Source organism: Trichoplusia ni, chromosome 5, assembly GCF_003590095.1.
Source record: "Trichoplusia ni isolate ovarian cell line Hi5 chromosome 5, tn1, whole genome shotgun sequence".
In the NCBI taxonomy this organism is placed as follows: Eukaryota; Metazoa; Arthropoda; class Insecta; order Lepidoptera; family Noctuidae; genus Trichoplusia; species Trichoplusia ni.
Window position 1 is genome coordinate 15,747,036 of NC_039482.1, and position 20,904 is coordinate 15,767,939.

Below are 20,904 nucleotides of genomic sequence, written 5' to 3' on the forward strand. Positions count from 1 at the left end.
TCTGCTGATCTGAATGGCGGCAGGCCCCTGTCAGTTCTGATATCGGTAAGTTCCTAGAACTGATACGGACGCTTATCTTGCCTTGATGCGAATACAATTTAAGCGTCGTTTTGTTTTCGCTATGTTACTCAGTGTGTGGTAATAAGTTCACATGTTTAATCCTTAAAGGGGATCTTTAGGATCCTTTAAGCGATCAATAGAATTTAACCGAAACATTCACTCTAAAAGACTTTCAAATAATCTACTTGATTATCCTGATGGCACAGATTAAATTAATCCGCTGTTTTCATTAACATTGATTAAATTAAAGTAAATGTTAGTCGACCTAACTCATATGAGATGTTGATTTATCTGAAGAAGAGCTTAGGAATAAAATAATAACATCGAATTACAAAATAGGCTATCTTCGATAGTCAAACCTTCAACTTTCATTGAATGAAGTATTATGCATCCTTCATTCAATGAAAGTTCGGCCATTAAATGATTCGAATCAAAATTTTAAAACTGACAATTGACATTTCATTTCCAACGTGACATGAAAAATGTCCTTGCTATCGTTAAAATCTCGTGTCAACTCGTCACTGCCTTTTCAAGTGAAAGAAATTCATAATCGATGCCGTATTGGGAACCGCGACTGGGTCGGCTTTGGTGTAAATGGCAGCGCCAATTACAAGGATGATTCCCACTTTCCGTTCCCAGCAGTGAGGTTTAAGGAAAACACTCGGGATATCTGTGTAACGTATAAGTTTTGCATTTTGTAATTATTTTGTTTATCTATGACCTCCACAGAGGCTTTTGTGTACTCCTTCTAGAGGAGCCTAACATTATAAAAAATATTTTACATAAAAAGAGAAGTTTACAATATAGAGACAAAATGATGAAAATTGGTAAGTACTTAAATTGTACAGTAGGAAAACCCATCAGTGGTAGAGCTGTAATAAATACACTACGGTACAATGATTGCCGGAAACATGAACATGTGTTCTTGTCGAAAACATTAATCTTTGATCTTTATCCTAGCCGATCAAAACAAGAGATCTGTTGCCCAGCCCAATGAGTCTCGTTACTAACTCATTATTTTTTTGTTTGTTTCTGTCCAATCCCTATTTTTAGGCACTCCGCGAGAAAGAGAAAGGTGACTGGCGTATGTTATGCTGCGAAGAGAAGAAAGCGCTGTACCGGGCGTCGTTCTGCCAGACCTTCGCCGAGTTCCAGCACCCCACGGGCCAGTGGAAGGGGATCCTGGGGCTGGGGCTCGTCTGCTGCTCGTTCACGTTTTGGGTCTTCATGTTTAACCATTTCTATGGTCAGTAAAGAGTGATCGAGCTCATTTTACAAAGACATGATTTTAGTAATAAATAAAATGATCTTTGCGTCGTGGGATCTATCACACATTCACGTAACACATATACTCAGACTCAGCATCAAGTCATGGGGATTGAACCTACGACTTCGGTCATTGGTGCACTACGTGCACAGTCATATATCTATTTTTGGCATCGTATAACCTTGCCTGTTATAGCGATCCTTAGAACATCAAGACAGTACAAAAGTCACAAGCAACAGAAGACTGACCTCTTGAAACGAAACTGACGCTAAATTGCTTATTCTCGCTAAAACTCGTTGAGAGCGGTGTCTCACAACTGTAGCAGTTGGATCGTACTTTGAGAATTGGTAGTAGACTCAGTCCCTCTAGACTACCATAAACGTCAATAGAAAATGCTGGAATATGTGGGAATGTCATGACAGGTCAAAGTGAAAGGCGTCACTTAGGATCTAAACACACGACTGCAAGCCGAGGTCCGATTATATGCCAACTGCAACTGAACTGCAATCGGTCTGCACGTTTGGTTAGCAGTTCTATGGCAGTCGAGTCAAATGCAGTTGAAATGTGGTCAGACGGACCACATTTCAACTGCTGTCTAGTGCCTAATCGAAAACGAAATGTCATCTCAAATCATCGAAGAAATTTCTTTCGACGTTAACGATTGTCGAAAGAAGAAATGTCACTTGGCTAGGAGGCAGATCTTTTAAGTTTTCTATTCTTTCGGATATGACGTTCAGGTTGATGGTGGTTTATGTTGCAGTGTACGAGCCCCTGCCCCCGACGCTGGCGAAGGCGGCACAGAAGGCGCAGCTGCGGAGGATGCTGGAGCTCCGCGTCAACCCCATAGACGGGATCTCATCCAAGTGGGACTATGATAATGAGAAGTGGAAGGTAACCTATTACTAACCTTCTTGTATATAAAAAAAATAATCTCGTGTCGCGGTGTTTTTAGTCAAAACGTTTGTTTCGTTGTACATATTGGGTAGGTCTGAGAATTGGACAACATCTCATTTTATATACCCCTAAATTTATTTTTCTTCACCTCCAAATTTTTTTTATAGCATAACGATTTAACTGAAACGGCTAGTAATGCAAATTAATGTTTTAAGAATCTTGCCGATTACATCAGGATTTATACACATTTTACGTAAGACCCATGCTTACTGCGCGATGATTTTAGATGATTCTATAACGGATAAAAACTGCATGCGACAGTGCCTCAGCAATTTGTGCTGAGGCACTGTCGCGTTGTCTTTCCGTCTGTCACCAAGCTGTATCTCAAGAAACATGATAGCTAAACAAACATTCACAGATTATGTATATCTGTTGCCTCTAAAACAACAAATACAAAACGTTTTTATGGTCAGAAATTTGTTGGTGGGTGTCAAAGTAATTTGAGGTTACCGATTTATTTATCTTAAGCCAATTTGTACCTAACCCTCAGTGTAGAGAGTCCGATTTGCATTTGTTCTCTTAAGGTTCTAACCATGTTTGTTCTGATTCCAGGATTAAGCAAGTACTTAGAATGTTGTGAGGCTTAAGCTTCAGCGGCCGGCCGACCGTTTGATAGAACAAAGTATTGCAAGTTTGTCTTCTGATGTTTTAAGTTGTTTTCTTCATTTAATTAATAAATAGTTTTTACATGATTATTTTGATTTTTATTTTTTAAACTGTTTAGTTTTTTTCAAGGGGGTCATGGGAAATACTGCTACTTAGATTTTCTCTGTCTCTCCGTCTGACGTCAGGCTGAACCGTGATGAATTTAAATTTTTATAGATTATGATTTGTACGAGGTGAAAAAAATAAGAAACCATAAAACATATATTTGTTTTAAATAAAACACGGTTTAACTACTATTTCGGGACCTTTCTAGTGCGTGTCGGACCCGCACTTTTTCGTCTTCTCAGTTGGTATTTTTCTTTATTAACTTCTTTACATTTGAAATCCTTAACCCATAAGCAAAATACTTAAGTTACTAACGCCAAGTACTTGTCACTTGGACAAATTCCGTCAATATCGGTATCGCAGTTAAGTCGTGACAGAGATACTTTATCACATACAATCATATACAACAAGTACCTTGTATCTCCTCTATTACAAAAAAATGCGTAAATCTAGAATAATTAAGCAGTCAAGTCCTGGTTATTGAAATCTAATGATGCAATTTAGTGTTAATTTATTAGTTCCGGTGCGGTCCGCTGTGCAAAACAAACGGATTATCATAATAATTTGTGGCTTACATTACAGGGTTTTTGTGCGATTGTTGCTTGCGGCTTTGCCCGCCTTAATTTAGAAGAAGTATCGTGTTTCTCAGGTAACTGGGTTGAAGAGTCAGATAGGCAGTCTCTCCCTATAAACACTGATAATTAAATGCAACCGGTTAGACTGAAAACCACGCCACGCCAAACCCACAGAGCGCGTCGTAACGCGGGTTCGATCCCCGCGTACGACAAGCGTTTATCTGATCCACGAATGCTTGTCCTGAATCTGGGTGTCTTTTTCCATGTGACTTCAATGTTTGCGATAATCCGCGCGACACAAGGATTTTGTTATTAGGAAGACGTCTCGTTCAAAATGAATGCTTCAATCATCTGACAAACATTAAACATTCCTTCAAAATATTCGCAACAACTTTTTATTTATTGCAAAGGAATCGCTAGCACTGTCGAAAGGGCCAGCTGTATGTATAATGTATAAGTGATGCAAAGTTTCCTACAGGATGTTGCCAGCGATGCGTGGCCACAAAGACGAACAGTATATAAAGCGATGTTCCACCAAGTAGCTTCAGTTTATTCAGTGTTACTGTAAATAATAATCATGAAGTGTGCGGTGAGTTAAAAGACACTATTTTTAATTCATTAGTTATTAACGAAAGAATTTTGGACCTATTTTATTATTCTTTTGTCATTTTGATTAATATCTTTATCGGGGTGTCCATTGCTTAATTTATAGCCAAGTTTATTTTACCCATTTTTGTTAATTAAACGATTGTTCCACAGGTGGCATTAGTTCTCGCCCTCATCGGCATGGTGGTCGCTAACCCTGTCCCACCGCTGGGACTGGGCCTCGGTAACTCCTCATTTAATTATAGACACTATTTGAACACTAAATCCAAGATCATGCATAGAAAAACCCACTAAGGTAAGCTGAACAATTAGTTTGCTTGCCTAACTTAGCCACAGATTACACCAACGAATACGTAACACAAACTGCAAGACAAAAAAAACTAACTCATTGTCTTGTAAAACCAAAGTAAAAATAAATTGCTCACTGTCTTGCAAAACCTACTTGCTAGTTATGTAATCTGTGACCAAAGTAGACATCACTGGCTAAGCAAGACAACAAGATGCAAGAATAGTTACAGTTGATCAAAGTTTATTTTTTGCAGGATAATTCTACAAGGATATTACAACTATATCTACGAACTAAAACATGGTTTTTAATTCTACGATATTTCTAACTAACAGGGCTATGGTCGGGTAATTTTATTGAAGTTATCACTATATCTATATATGCCTACTAACTGCCTGTTCTGTGATTAAACCAATAAACATTTTGAACTAACCAATACATTTATTAAAACTTATTTTGGCTTACGTCACTTCAATACTAACTGAAGTAGTATATAGCTAATTACTAAATGCTATAACTTAGAAAATAACAGCTCTCGAATCTGAAATGACGTAGTTCTTAGTAACAATCTGCATAAGCAAATATGTCTTGTAAATAAGCACGTACTAACAAATGGATTGCTTAAATTTTTGCTTCGTTTTTGTTTCTTGCAAACGTTTTGTCTTGCATTAATGCCAGTTTACTTCACACTAACATACTAATCCCACACATGCAACAGATAACCTTGTGAAAATATCTATTGACTTTCTATATCTGTAATTACATGCTGGTTTAATTTCATTGTAATTAAGATAATTTGGGTTATAAGAAAGTAAGTTTATAGATATTTTCGCTGTGATTTGTGTGTGTAGTAATGATAGCCTCTTGTTTCTAGCCTCTCCCGTCTTGCTGCCATCCTACTCATACAGTGGCAACTACATCAACCACGGCGTGACGATCCCGCGCGTAGTGGTGTCCGCGCCGATCGTCCGCCATGTTGTGTCAGCCCCCATCGTCACCGCACCCATCATCCGTACGCCCGTCATCGCGGCCCCCGTCAGCCTCGGCTGGGGCGGCCTCTGGGGGGGCTATGGCTCTGGCTACGGCTACTGGGGCTCTAAAACCTCGAAATTCTACTAATGAAATTTCCCCCCGTTCTAGTTGTCACGTGTCATCTCTATTGTTATAGTATTTCTTTATAGCTTTTGTTTTGTATTGTAATAAAATTTTTCATAAGCTTCGTTATTTGATTTTTTTATTGCTTTGCGAAATTTTGGGTTTATAGCTCTATGTTGCTGAAACCATTAATACGTGTTGATTTTTTTGTGATATAAGGTATGATATTGAAATATATAATTAACTATTATACAGAACAGAAGTAACATATAGGTACTTAAAAACAGCCTTAGACTACACTAGATATATATAGTCGATGAGTCATTTTATCTTTCCGACTCATATTTATTGACCAACAATTGAAAAACCTATACTTTCTATTACATAGTGATCATATATCACACGTGCTATAAATTTGTAACAGGATACGCACCCGTTTAATAGGATACGTTAATTTCGCAACTAATTACAGTTACCTGGCCGCCATATTGCAATACATCCGTTTCACGTTGTTGTAGCATTCTGATATTTTAATGTAATAAATTAGTGTCTATAGCTGTATATAGTCAGTATCAGCCATTTAAAAAGGTTACTTATTTCGAACCCAAAAGGTAAAAAGGGAACCCACTTACTCCGTTTTTTGTATCGCATGAAACGTTACAGCTAGACTAGACTAATTAGAATTTTCACAAATGACAGTACTTATTCCACATATAAAATCAAAGTCCAGGCTAAAAAGCAAGTGGTAGTCATCAGTTTTATAGGCGAACTTTTTTTCTTCGCTTTCCTTTATCCTATTTTTTTGGTTACCCTCAGAGTCCTTCTTGGAATAGGAAGCGGGTAATGTGACACTTACTGTCTAACCTGACTACAAGGAAAAGGGTCTCCCGCATATTTTCATTGCATAGCAATTCATAACGCGGAATTAGAAATTTTTCCTAATTGATATAATTATGCTTCAACCTAGCAGTATAGGTAACAATTACACTTATCTGCTTTCAGAGGGTACGTTTTGTCGTCAGCTAACCATGGCGTGGTCAGGCGGGAGCTATCTCAACATATTGACGATCTTTATTCTATTCAATGCAATGAAACAAGTGAAGCCTCACGTACAATCTTCCTTATCATCGGAACTTTCTGAAGAAGGTAAGCTTGATGACAACTGCTCGGATAGCCGAGTGGTTGAGGTCATCCATAGGCTTGTCCCGAGTCTGGGTGTCTCTGTGTCTGTGGATTTGAATGTTTGTGAAACCCCCGCGAGACAATGACTGAATCCAAATAAGCAGGATGAATTTCTTAAAAAAAAGTAACTCAGGTTAAAAAGTATCTATCACTCGGTCTAAAAGTATCTACCAGAGCAGTGGTAGATGACAGACACTTCTCTATTTCGGGCAGTGCGCTGCCATGATGGCATTACTGCAATAATACTTCCTACTTTGGGTAAGACATCGACACCACTGTTTAAACGACTTCTCAAGCAGGTTAATCAATGCGACCGTATATGTTTCGTCTTGACATGTTTGCATTTTATTAGTACATCATTTTATTCTTAAAGCATCTCAAAATAGCGTTTTTTCCCAGGATTACTGATAGAAGAACCCCCAAAGAAAACGATGCGCAGATCCAGTAACGTGGTGGCTCAGGAGTGGAACTCACAAAGCGAAGGCCTACCCATCGACTTTCCTAATAGAAGAGACTTTTCCATGGCGGCCAACGAGATCATCAAGCAACCGATTTACAGTAAAAACTCTTCTTAAAATTCAGGGCGTTTTCAATTCTTAGTTTATATTGAGACTTAGGTCACCCAGCTTACCTGAGGAACTAAAAGAACTGCGTTATTTGATGGTATTCGAATATCGGTGGCTAATTTAATAACCTAATGGTTGACAGGCAGATACCAAGGTATAAAAAGTAAAATCTTGTAGAGTTCTGCATGTGTTAAAAGATTTAACTCGTCACGATTAGAAACAGCCTATGAAACACATGTCTGTTCATCCTTATTTTTATAGCGATGCCACCAACAATGTCCACTACGAGATCAACTTCCACCCCGGTGTACCCACCTCTAGACCGCCGGTTCCGGCGAATCTATAACCCGGATGAGGTAGCCTCTATTGAAGACTACCCGTACATGGCGGCGCTTCTGGTGAACAACGAGCTGTGGTGCGGCGCCGTCATCATTGATACGGACAAGATACTGACAGCAGCCCATTGTCTGCAATTGTAAGTTGATTTTAAGGAGAGGTTTGATTTTAAGATCTTCTTTCTGTTTTCTCCTCCTTCCATTTCCCATTTCTCAAAACATTAATAAATATCCCTGACTATTTTACGTCAGTTCATTCACAGTACCTAATCTTGTAACAATGACATTTAACTATATTAGATGATAACTTACGGGACGGCCACGATAAGCCGAAAATCTGCCATTAAATCATATCTTTAACAACAAAAATTTATTTTTGTTGTTAAAGATATGATTTTCTTTGGAACTGCTTTAAAATCACCAAATGTCATACTTAAATGTTACATGTTGTTCTATGGATGACTTTTTAAAAGCTTAAGATTGTTTAAAGTCTTAAGAGCTAGTTACTCGAATCCAAAAACGGCTACCCGCAGTGAGCTAGTATAGTTATCAATTCACAAACCTTCCCTATCATAGGGAACCAGCAGCAACCGCAGCAGGACATCTTATATGAAAGTAATATATTTAAACCTTTCTGACTTAGGCAATACAACAACCGCTTCTTCCGAGAATACGTGAAGATGCTGACAGTGCGAGTAGGATCCACCAACGCCACGTCCGGCGGTGAACTGCTGCGAGTCTCGGAGATCTTCTTCCACCCTAACTACAAGCCCCAAACCCTGGAGTTCAACTTCGCAGTACTAAGGACCCATAAGAACATGACCTTCGGGAGAAAGGACCCGTATATCGAGAAGATTAACTTCTCGAGGGATAAAGTTGTGCCCGTCGATAATCACATCATGTTCCTGGGCTGGGGATCTGTTTTGGTAAGACTTGTCTAATTTGGTACTTTTATATTATTACTGGTTAAAACATCCGTTCCATACACAAATGTGTATAAATAGAACACCTCAAGAGTAGAGGTGGAAGTCGCCAAATACGACGTCGCGAATACAGCCTGAACAAAATCTTTATCGTTGTCAATTTTTCATTGATATGTCTTGTGTGGTGTGGTGGTACGGATATCATATTCATATGATGATGATAGAATTTTCTTATGTTAAGGGTATCAGTGGCGCTGGCGGACAAGTTCTGTTACAGAAACTAAAGATTCCAGTTTATGACGGAGCAGATTGTCAAGAAATTTACGGAAAGTAAGACTAGTATTCACTTTTTTACTTATTTTTACTTATAAAGTTGTGCATCCACACGATTTTAATTTGTAATTTTTTTATTTATTTATTACAGAGACTTGGTAACGCGCACCAATTTCTGTGCTGGTTACATAACCATAGCGAAAAACGTTTGCAACGTGAGTGTTACAACATACTTTAAATCAATCACATTACATGAAGGTACAGACTTCAACGAATACAACGACAAGATATATATTATGCAAATTACTCTCACCTACCCACAAAAGGCTAACAAACCTAGCCGCCATGTCTGTGACGTAAATTATCAGGACATTTCCCTTGTATTTTCTTGTTGTCGATATGACGTCACTTAATCCTAAATGCGACAAGGTTCCTATCTATTATTAATTCTCAAAGATTATGAAAACCTTCAACTTTTAGCACGACGCCGGCGGGCCAGCCATCATGGATGGCGCTCTGATCGGCGTGCTGTCATTCTCATCTAAGCGATGCGACACCGCCGACCAGCCCGCTGTGTTCTCCACTGTGGGGGCCGTTGCTGACTGGCTCGACAATCTTGGTGAAAAGAAGACGCAGTTGAGGTGATTAACCTATTTTACAAGCTTTTATTTAAGTTGCAATGTTTGTTTGTTTTTTTGGTCTAAGTATAAAAGGAGTTATTATATTTAGGACTTCATGTAATGATACCAAAATTGAGTATAATACCAAAAAGTGGCATCGATTGGACTAACTTTGTGTCTAAATTAATTAAGTTAGTGTTCAGAAATAGCTACCAAATATTTTATTTTAATGCAGTGTAATTTAATGTATTGTCTTTTTCCAGAACTACGGCGATTAAAATACCTGAAATGGTCTAGTATAGTTTAATAAAACAATGATAATATAATACATAACATATATTTCACTAATACTGTACACCCTCCGCCACTATAAAGAAAAAGACCAATAGAATATATTTTATAACTTTATATATTTTCTATTCAACATACAACATTGAATAACATACAATTTAAGATTATTAGATACATTACTTTTTTTGTGTGTTCATAATCGGACCTTCGAACGTATTTGGAATGATACCGAGCTGATCTCTTAACGCTTAAAGAATATTGATTGATTAAATTTTATAAATAGGGCGAAACCAAGCAATACTTTGTATTTACAGCTAACGGACAGATATTTATCGCGGTACAAACAGTTACACCCATTTCCAGTAATTAGTAAATCGACGCGTTCACTGACAGTGAGTGTTCATTACCCGCCAAAATACTGGGGTGTCAAGAATTGCAAATGGCGTCGCATGATTCCCGCCATGTTAGAACTGTTACGATAGAGAACTGTCCCGTAGTTCCCGCGTGTTTAACTCTGCCGCGCCTAAGTGCCTATCAACGAACTGAAATAACAATAACAACTAGATGAATGATCGCAAAGAGTTTAATACGCGATTAATAGGTGTTATAAGTTTAAACGCTTAAGATAAGCGGTAGTTGATGTGCAGCTCAGGCTTGATGTCGTACACCAGATTGAGAATGTCCTTGATCACCTGGAAACGATAAAAAATAAGTTAAGTTGGTACTTATTACTTTTGCAACAGTAGATGTCACAGCTATTGAGAAATGTTTTACAATTTATTTGATCATGACACATGGCAGTGTGTCAAGCCAAGTTAGAATTCATGAACAGCACCTGGTCAATACAATTACTGTTCATGGGTTACTTGATAAAATAAAACATCCTGTGCCAATTTTAAAATGTACAAAGTAACTTACTGCTTCTTGCTGCTGTTGCACCATTGTGTTCATCTCTTCGATCTTCACCTTGGTTTCTGCCTCGATCTTGTTGGCAACACCCTCTCGGGTGCCCATGTGCTACACAAAAAAATATAAATTAATACATAAAATCGTAAATAGAAAAAAATATGAGAAGAGGCTTAAAAATCTAAAGAATAAAGTAAGATTAGGTATATGCGAAATTTGTCATGAAATTATATAATACAGAACCAATATCTCAGCAACTGTCAAATCTGTCACCAAAGTGAGAGATAACAGCTGTTTTATGATTGATAACTGAAACTTCACCATCTGTAATGTTAGTAGTAAACTCCTATCAAACTGATAAAATATGAATACATCTTCACTTAGCAACACACAAAAATATCACCCAAACCAAAAACTAGACTTGGCTTTCTTGTTGCCAAGTTATGTACAATTTCTATTAGCATAATATGTAATATTTGACATGAAGATTAGAGAGAATGTTAGAATGGAGTTGTATTTAAGTAATATAGTAACCTTGGCCTCAAATTCTTTGAACTGCCTCTCGCGCTCCTGTCTGTACTTTTCTACCTCATCTTGAGCCTCCTCCTTGGCCTGCTTTAGGCGTTTCGCTTTCCCTGTAATTGAGAAAAAAAAAACATATAACTTGAGCTCAGTTATTCAATCAAAGACTTTATTACTATGGGAGTAAGGTTCATATTGGGGAAAGTTGAAGGCTCTCTTCAGTAAGTTATGTACTATTATGATCATAAAAGAAACAGCTGATTGGCCTTCAAAAGTAAGCATTATCTCATTCATTTTGATCAACTATCAGTAACATATTTTACTTGTGAGTCAGAATACTATAAAACAATATAGTATCTGGAAATTATTCAATCTGTTTTCAAAGTTAACAGCTTCTTAAATTTATTTTTAAGTTACAAAACTATTCTAATACTACAAAGACATGGTTATCTTCAATTGAATGTAGTAGGAAACTGTATGAGATCCTTTGAGCTGGGTAAATGTTCTGAAGATAAAAAGTATTTTGTGTCTTAGAAACCTTTCTGCTAAGTACTCATAACTTATAAGCACTTCACACATCTTATTTAAGTACTTATACACTAGTACTTATACAACTGGTATATTATTATAGACAACTTAAGAGATACATAAAGAAAAACAGTATAATAAGTCATTTAAGACTGTGGAAACTTTGTAAATTCCCATCATGTGACTTATCTAGGTTTAGAACAACAATGTTCAGACTTATTACTTCATCACCATTAGTAAATAAGAAAGGGGTGATGAAGCCTTACATAAGATGCAATTGATTAATTTCTAGGCAGAGATGAAGGTAACAAATGAACAATAAGAACATTTCCTGTAGTATGTAGTCATAAGCATCCTTGATATTAAGTATGTGAGTAGAAATGGTAGAAAACGTATGTGGTATAGCCTTATCTAGTTTATCTTAGTAAAGGCTTTTCGTAATTATAGGAATTATGCGTGTCCAGAACAAAAAGATTTAATATCTCATCGTAATGAGATAAATTGGAGCTAACTAGGAAAATCATTATCCTAAGATGGCAACTGAATTCTGGTGTCTACCCATAGAGTGATAATCAAATGGATGTCTCGCAATAATCATGTGATCTGAATAAAATCTAATTGGAAGATATAAATTCATAGTCAATTTATATATTTCAACGAAATTACTTATTAGGAAGACCAAAACAGCAAGGAAATAAGAGTAAATGGACGGATCTAAGTACTTCTGCAATGGAAAGGTACAAACAAGGCTAATTTGTAACATACGTAGTATTTTATAAATAACTTACGCTTCCTCGCCTCTGAAACCTTTTCGGCAGCACGCTTTTCAGCTGCCAACAGTTGTTGGATTCCCTGTGTCTGGCTCGCCATGTCTGATACACACAAAACTAAGTCGAGCTAGAACCAAGACCGAGACACAAATCAATAGGCGCAGTAGACGGTCGTCACGAAAGTCATATGATTATTTTAGTACCACCATGTTGTCACGATTGGCGCTGTCAGCGGCTCGTGCTTTTGTATTTTTGCGTGAAACAGAACAGATTTTGGTGCTGATTTAAGTACTGCAGTTCTTGAATGCCTTAAAAATCTCCAATTCATATTTTCCTGTATATTGTAATTGTTGTCGACATACATTTTTTTAAAACTAAAATTTAAAATACAAAAGAAAAATAATATATTTGCATAAAATGAAACGTTCATGACGTGTTAGTAAATTGCAAAAAGATTTAGTGCCATAAAGACGTCGCTAGATGGTGCTGTAGAGTTTTGCTTTGTTTGCAAGTGTTTTTGCTATGGCTATAGCGTTATTTTTTATATTTTCTACAATCCGATGTTTTAATTAAATTACCAAAAATATTTCAAGGTATTCTATACGATTTTTTGAAAAATTTGAATAAATCTCAGATTATTTTTTGTATATGGCAGTAGCATTTATAGATTTAGCGCGTAAAATCAAAATGGAACCGCATGTAGACAAACTTTATAAAAGTACGTTACTATTAGAATAAGGCTCAGTTATGAGTTCTTATTTTAAATGAAATCGAGCATTATAGTTAAACTTAAACGTGTAAATGATAAAACAATAAAAAATGTATTCAAAATGAAAAAAATATGTCGTCACTAGTGACAAAATGGGGGATTTGTTGACGCTGTAACCGTTAGCTCTATCTCTTTTTACAAGGTACGATTGTACGAAACAAAAAACCATGTCCGCGTACGTACGAACATGAATAGATGTCGGCTATTAATGGCTTAGAACCATACATTGACGATTCTGCTGATTTCGTAAACTTCGTGACTTTCGTAGAAGCGGCAATGGATATTGAATTATAATAATAATCCGGTATGTTTGCGGAAGCCAGGGTAGACGGCTTCCACGCGGTAATACGCAAGCGGCTCGTATCACTACTGAGCAGGGTCAGGAGCAGCACCAACAGCATCCTGCAGGTTATTGCGGAAAAGCAGGACTCAGACATCCTGAAAGCATTTATACGCGCACAAATTTTACTATAAATCTTATTATTTTGTAATTATGTATGGACATTGTTCTGAAATAAAGATTATTATTATTATTATTATTATAAAAGTTATTAAAAGAAGTAGCGCTTTGGTACAGAGCCCGCTCCCCGCGTCGTAACGTCACTGTTTTCTTTATCATTTCGGAGGCAAACTTAACGTAGTATGGCCGTCGTCTGGAAGTATTCACAGTTTTACTTCCACAAAGAATACGCGATAAACATTGCGCAGAGCGAATTAAGAAAGACTTTTTTAAATAAATTCTTTACGCGAGTGAGATAAACATTGACGGACAAGTGTTAAACCGCGAAATTGAATAACGCAAAACAAGTCGACCTCATTTTAAAGCTATTTTTATAGTTTTCTACTAAATTTGACAAAATGTGGTTAGTTAGCCAGCCTAATTCCGTGATCCTGGAAGTCAAAGTGGACCCAAATTCAATTGGACAGGACTGCCTCGAAAAGGTAAGAAGTCATGTTTTTATACAACATATTTTATGATTTTATACAATTTTTCTAATTCTTTTTTTCATTGTTAATAATTTGGAATGTAAACAATAAGGCTGCTAACCTTTTTACATAGTTTTATGGCTAGTTAATTGGGATTTAACTATGAAATTCAATACAAATTTGAATAAACAGAACGCGGTACGAACACGTTACGTTGTTTTTCAATAACGAATGTATAATTATATTAGTTAGTGCCTTTTATTTATATGCCTGTCTATCTTCAAGCTATTACATCAGTTTCCAAAATCAATTATTATGTTTTAATAGAAACAAAAGCATTGTTCGAGACGTTCGCTGGACGGCAACGTCGGTGTTTACCTTGCGGACTTTGGACCCGACAAATGGCATTCTACACGTTTTACCTTCGTGATAGCTAATGCGCTATAGCTAAATGCAGTAACCGTATTATTATTATATTTCGTCGAGGAGAAGACGATGTTAGCGTGGTCATGGTTTATTAGTTAGTTTGAATTACGTGATGTTCTTATTTTAAAATCTATTGTTTTTGTTGTTGTGCCACAACTTCAGTGCAATTTCAAAGCGACCGGTACTGGCCTGTTTCCAGCCAATCCTTTGTATGCGTTCAGAATTTAGGACAATCTTATGAATATTTTCGTGATTCAACATTCGCCAAGGAAATCTGCAAAGTTCAAATACTGCAACTATTCATAGCAACAGCTCTGGTCAGACTTATTACATTCAAGTAATGATTGCACAATCCAAATTTATGGTTGAAGCAAACTACATTTATTGTAAATAGGTACACCTAACTCAGGTCAAAATCTGGCAATAGACTCAATTTAAACAAAAACCTCTTTAACAGTTAATGTTAAAAAAAATGTTGCAATGGGTAGGCAATACTCATATATAGGAAATTCATAATGTGTGCAATTAGCGCATATAGGTAACAAGTTAAATTACCTATTTAGTGACACATTGTCAGCTAGTTAAGTACCTAGGCTCCATAACATTGTATAAGTGCTACATATTCACTTAACACTGTACCTATGTATTAGGGCTATACTTCACCGGGACACCATGGCGGCGCAACCAGTCGCCGCTACCAACAAAATGTATACAGCTCTATAGAGAGTTACTCACCTGGTGTCCGTTTGGTTGCGCAACCAATTTGGCGGCGCGACCAACTCGGACGCGTGCACAGAATGTTACTGGTTGCGCCGCCACGGTTGATTTTCTTAATATTGTGTCTTGCTTCAACAAATCATGTTCACACAACTCATCAAAGGACCTCAAGGACATCCTCACATAGCCAAAAAACTTATCCGGATATCTTCTTAGATCGTCGTATATGTTAACGAATTGTCCTTTCTTACAGCGAAATAAGGATGAACCCACCACTGTTTCTTTTTTCTCTTTAACGCTCTTTTCCTACTTACATACAGCAGTAGTGCTGTCTCTTCAACGTCCATTTTGACTCTATCTTCAGTGTAGTGTGGCGACTCTGGTGTCTGTATGGTGTCTAGTTTGGTAGCTTACGGACACCACGGTGGCGCAACTGGTTGCGCCGCCATGGTGTCCCGGTGAAATATAGCCCTTAGGAAACATACATACCTACTGACTTTGACTATATTCGTATGTTTTTGTGTTAAGTTCCTTGTACATTGTGTAACTATAGGCAAAATGACATCATTCTCCAAAGCTGCCAAAGACATCGAATAAAATAAGTTTTAACTTAATTAACAATATTGTTTTTGATATAAGTACCTGTACATTTTCTCAAAATACGTACTAAATACATGACCTACAATCTACACCTGAAATATAGAATCATAGCTCAATATAAATCTCGACTACTCTCGATTTAGTTTATTTACATCACTCTTATAATAAAAGATAGATGAATCTATTTAAAATACCAACCTACTTGTAAATTAAACCAGATTAAGACTACAAGATAAAGGCGATAATCTCAAAAGCTACCAACTTCGTATCCAAAGTAATTACAAAAGTTTATTACACATCCTTGATAAGTAAGGATGACGCCATCGTTACGTGCAATATCCGTTGCTTTAGCTTTCAAAACCCATAGCCCGAAGATAAGAAATTCAAAACAACATCCAAATGATGTTTGCTTGGTTACAACAGTTACAAGTGAATCAACGGACATCTCCAAACAAATGAAGGAGTCGTTACACGACTACACGTTCACGCGGTTCCACCGGTGATTGTCGCTCGGGTCCAAAGTCCACCGCTCATACAACAGCTGTGAACTCTCTACCGCGCCGGCGCACGTGCACACAGCGTGATTTAGGCCTGAAACACAATTTTCAACCTTCTATCTAGAGAAATACGTTACATTTTTCAGTATAGCTCCAAAGATTTTCACGTGACGAATTTGATTCTGCTGCCTGTATAGTTGAATTTAATCTGTGAACCTTTGGACCGTCAATGTAAGGGGTATGTGTGGGTATAATTGTCTAGGAACGTTAATAACTAAAAAATAATGTAGCTAAACTTATATTCAAATGTGTAATAATATGTAAACTTACTAAAATAGCTGCAGGAAGTAGATAAACCAATGAGTAATGAAAGTTATAATTACAGTTACTAAAATACATTATACGTGAATCACAATTTTACCACAGTAATTAATAATTAACTTCTAAACTTACTATTTTCATTTACAACAAACATCAATCAATGAAAAGTGGTATTTATTCCTTTATGGTTAAGGTCCTAAACGGTCTCAAAGTCAGGAGAATCATTGAGTTCAAACTCCAGTTTATATTTAAACTCTGCATCACCACGTGGCCGGTAACTATATTACTCACTTACGCAGTAAAGAGGTTAATATGATCGTCTGGTATAAATAAACCGCATTGAAGGATAACTATTGAAATCGATGTTCAAAGTGCACCAGTAAATATAGCGATGATTGATAAATGAATTGGGTTTAGATACACAAAAACTTTTGTCAAGGTGTCGAGAAATTAACTGAGCGTAACAATGTTTCTAGATAAGGCAATAGGTACCTTTATAACTAAAACCAAGTAGGTACATGCATCTTGTATTTGGCAACCGGTTAACGAGCATAATTAAAATTTATCTTGTCTGATTAATGTTAAAACCACAAAAAAAAACAAATTTTCAAAGTAAGACAATAGCATAATAAAATTTTGTTGCAACATGTAATAGACCACGTTTTCAGATATTGCCCAATTAGTTTTATCGAATCATCAACATTCTAAATGTGCTTAATTTGGTTTTATTAAAAAAACATCTTGCGCAACTAATACTAAATGTTATTACTAGAATCATCACGTTCTACATTTTTCATGCTGATCTAGGGGCTAGAAAAAAGAAATTATGTTACGCGTGGACCAAGTTGCAGACTTGCACTTCGCACTTACAATGTCCTACTTAACTTTAACCAATTTGAAGCCAACAATTTAGAACAAATAGTTGGCGCAAACGTTTTGCTTCCAATGTTGAACTTTCCAATTGGTGCGACGGACTTTGTACGGTGACGTCAGAGACGGCCTCCGTTGTGTAACAGTCTCATTGTTTGTCACAATATCCTTCGGGCGGTATCTGTTTCCCTGGTAATGTTATTGCTATGCCCACATACTTATCATACGTTCGTGTGGATCTGCGGACCCTGGTCGGCTTGCTTTCACCGCTGTCGAACACAGAAACCACTTTCATAACACCCCAATCTTGTTTAATGCAAATTGCCTAAATGCACACTATAAAATATTAAACGCTCATTGCTTTGCTGTATGGGTAATAAATATTTGAACAATTCCGTTTTATCTTGCTATGAATGTTATTTTATCCTTGCATGTATCTTTGTTCTTACAAAGGTACGATTACCTAACTGCTCTGGGCCTATAAAGAGCTCACATTATTATAGGCCAGAACAATTGTCTTGATGGCTGATACGCCCGTAACTCTCATTAACAATACATTAAATTATCACTAATATAGTCAACTGCGTGTTTTCATTGCGCCTCGCCCCTCCAAAGTCAAAACAATGTAAATACGTGATACATTTATGGGAACAACAAAGAACAACAAACAACACCTACTCCGAAGTCAGAACTGTATATCAATTTATTTGAAAGTCAAGAAACGTATTACAATAAATCAAAGTAACCATTATATTCGGATACCAATATAACATACATATTACACTTTATCGTATTGACTCCCCATATCACCTTGTCTGTTGTTTATAAACATTTCAATCCAGACACCAGATTATAATATTTGCAAAAGAGTGAGTTGTATTTTTCATCATCATAGTTTAAAGACAATCCTCAGATAGTACAGAACTCTAACTCCTAAAATAAGGTCGTTTGAATGTGCAAAGATAATAACAATGTGAGCCAAGGTTCGCAATCACGGCGGCGTTACGTGCACCGTGCTCTACTACTGATGTCTAATTACCTGACCTTATGCGATATAAACAAACTAGAATAAAACTGGCAGGAACTGAAATGTTCTGTTTTGGTTGGCTGGCAGACAAACCAAGTCATTTGAGGCATAGTTCTGAGGGTGGCCTAGTAACACAAAGTTATAGAAAAATAAATGTTTGATTTAGACAGATACCATCTGAGACGAAGGACTAAATGTCAGCATATATCACAAAACCCATTAACGCCATAAAAATAAAGTTCAAAATCCAACGATCTTATTAATTACGCGCAAATCTAGGTGAAGTTTATTAAGATTGCGGCTAACGTAACGAATTGCGTCGATTAGATCAACATCGCTATCGATAGTTGCTAATAAACTGTAAGTTTTCAAAACACATGCCAATCTTTCAAAGGATTATTGTGTGGCGCATTAAATTAAAAATAACTTAAGTAGTCTTCATGGCAAAAAAATACATACTTACATTCAATATTATCGGTCAGTATCTTTTTTGCGATTCATGTTAGTGTTATCATGAAAACTGTTTCAATGGGTGTGTCGAATATTACGTCACACATTTATCATTGTAATTAATTCGCATTTTTTCTATACTTACCTGTAAGCCAGATTAAATAGATAATTGTGATTCGGAAATTCGTCTTCAGTGCTGTTGTCATAGGGAAAAACCCTTATAAGAAACATTCATGACGAATCATTAATTCGTATTAATGCAAGATTCTGTAGAGGGTCAAAGTATCGATTTCTTGCTTCGTTGAATTAATTATAATCGATTACGCTTTACTTGGAAATTCAGCAGTAATAATGGTACAAAGTAATCCGCATGTAAAATACTTGCTGATACACCGAAAGTCACAGTGCATCACGGTATCGATTAGCTTTGCCAATTATATGATCATATTGAACTTAACAGAGCATAAATCATCATTGAAAATGACAATGTACTTAATGAAAGTAATGTAACAATGAAAGGTATAAAAACATGTTTTTAATATGCATATCAAATAGAAATTACTTCGATACGTCCATTAACTTATCTTTATGAATAAAACTAGACATTAATGTAAAATATTGTCGGGTTTATACCAATCTATGTAACTACAAAGTGTGCTGTATCGTACGAACGTCACTAATCGTAAAACAATTTACGTTGACCCACGATAACCTGAACTTCCGAAGAATAAAACTGGTAATCTATAACTACCTAGCAATTATAACATTTGCGAATGATGTAAACTTTTTTATATTGATAACAGAAGTCAAAAAGACAAAGGTAGGAGCAAAGGGTATCGTTTTTAGTGCTCGAAAGATGTACTTATCACTTTTTTGATAACTTTTGTGTTATCATTTCGTCACCCATCTTTGGCCGTTAACTTTTTATGTAAAAAATGTTGTGTTAGAGTTCAATTAAGATAAGGGAAGTCACTGTGTAACGAAATTCAATATGTTGTCAAGGATTCCTAAATGCATACGTACTATGATAAAAGTTATAATTTCACAACTCTAGAATTAAACAATTAAATTATATATTGTGAGCTTGCTTTAAATAAGTAACAAGTGATTTCGTTTTCCTTCTCAACTACGATTCTAACCATGTTCGTATTAGGTATTCTAAATGCCCATCCGACACAATAACAAATCAAGGATTTGTCCATATCAACTATCAGTAATCTGTTATGGTGCTGATTGTGAAGACGGTTCCTTGATTCACGGCCGGGTTGCTTGACTGAATTATCAGTTATGACCTTATAAATCACAGATACTCGTGGACTTCATTATTTGTTTACTATTGTGACATTATTGCAGCGTAGCATTGATTAAGTTCATTAGATGTGATAATATCTGTTTAATATAGAAATATTACCATAATTGTTGCATTTGATAATATACCATTACCATAATCTTTTGTTTAAGCTTAATTTGATAAGAAAACCTTAATTCACGTGATTTTTTTTATCGAGAAAGTTTTTCTTATTAATCCTCTTTGCGATATAAAGATATATTACTGACTGTACCTATCTCCGCTTGGAGACATTAATCTTTGTTAAGTACATGCTATTTGTACTGAGTGTAATTAGATCACAATCAACAAAACAAGTAAACACCTCATCGTGTCGATAAAGTAATCGTTCGTCGCTTAGACAGATAACAACCGGATCTGAGCTTCATGCCTGTGACCAAGTCATTTTAAATGCCATGAGGTCATAGGTTGATGAATTTACGGAAAAACTATTAGGTTCACTAAATAAAAGAATCGTTAGTAAGTCCTACTCAATGAATGAC

General features: G+C 36.3%; 4 protein-coding genes across 6 annotated transcripts in view; 3 read left to right on the forward strand and 1 right to left on the reverse strand.

Moving 5' to 3' along the window:
• Window positions 1-485: 485 nt before the first annotated feature.
• On the forward strand, window positions 486-2,976 carry LOC113493728. Its single transcript, XM_026871724.1, has 4 exons — window positions 486-734; window positions 1,114-1,306; window positions 2,088-2,218; window positions 2,834-2,976. The coding sequence occupies exons 1-4, from the start codon at window positions 543-545 to the stop codon at window positions 2,837-2,839; spliced, it is 522 nt and encodes a 173-aa protein (XP_026727525.1). The 5' UTR covers window positions 486-542; the 3' UTR covers window positions 2,840-2,976.
• LOC113493727 (trypsin-7-like) lies at window positions 2,848-10,094 on the forward strand. Of its 3 annotated transcripts, XM_026871722.1 has the most exons (13): window positions 2,848-2,912; window positions 4,046-4,156; window positions 4,327-4,468; window positions 4,716-4,806; window positions 5,334-5,773; window positions 6,557-6,700; window positions 7,136-7,294; window positions 7,564-7,777; window positions 8,281-8,563; window positions 8,802-8,890; window positions 8,985-9,048; window positions 9,314-9,474; window positions 9,717-10,094. In XM_026871722.1, exons 6-13 carry the CDS (start codon window positions 6,583-6,585, stop codon window positions 9,748-9,750), a joined length of 1,122 nt encoding a protein of 373 aa, XP_026727523.1. In that variant the 5' UTR covers window positions 2,848-2,912; window positions 4,046-4,156; window positions 4,327-4,468; window positions 4,716-4,806; window positions 5,334-5,773; window positions 6,557-6,582; the 3' UTR covers window positions 9,751-10,094. The 3 variants fall into 3 exon arrangements, with proteins under 3 accessions (XP_026727523.1, XP_026727522.1, XP_026727524.1); XM_026871721.1 differs by having other exon boundaries at window positions 4,327-4,806; XM_026871723.1 differs by lacking the exon at window positions 4,716-4,806 and having other exon boundaries at window positions 4,327-4,396.
• LOC113493730 (V-type proton ATPase subunit G) lies at window positions 9,847-12,648 on the reverse strand. Its single transcript, XM_026871725.1, has 4 exons — window positions 12,489-12,648; window positions 11,185-11,285; window positions 10,663-10,761; window positions 9,847-10,436 (listed from the first exon to the last, which is right to left on the reverse strand). Exons 1-4 carry the CDS (start codon window positions 12,568-12,570, stop codon window positions 10,365-10,367), a joined length of 354 nt encoding a protein of 117 aa, XP_026727526.1. The 5' UTR covers window positions 12,571-12,648; the 3' UTR covers window positions 9,847-10,364.
• Window positions 12,649-13,832: 1,184 nt separating this feature from the next.
• The window catches only part of LOC113493731 (E3 ubiquitin-protein ligase MYLIP), a 46,000-nt gene continuing 38,928 nt past the window's right edge, over window positions 13,833-20,904 (forward strand). Inside the window, exon 1 of the mRNA XM_026871726.1 lies at window positions 13,833-14,181. Coding sequence (XP_026727527.1) covers window positions 14,098-14,181 — 84 coding nt within the window. The 5' untranslated portion in view covers window positions 13,833-14,097. The remainder of the gene's footprint in view (window positions 14,182-20,904) is intronic.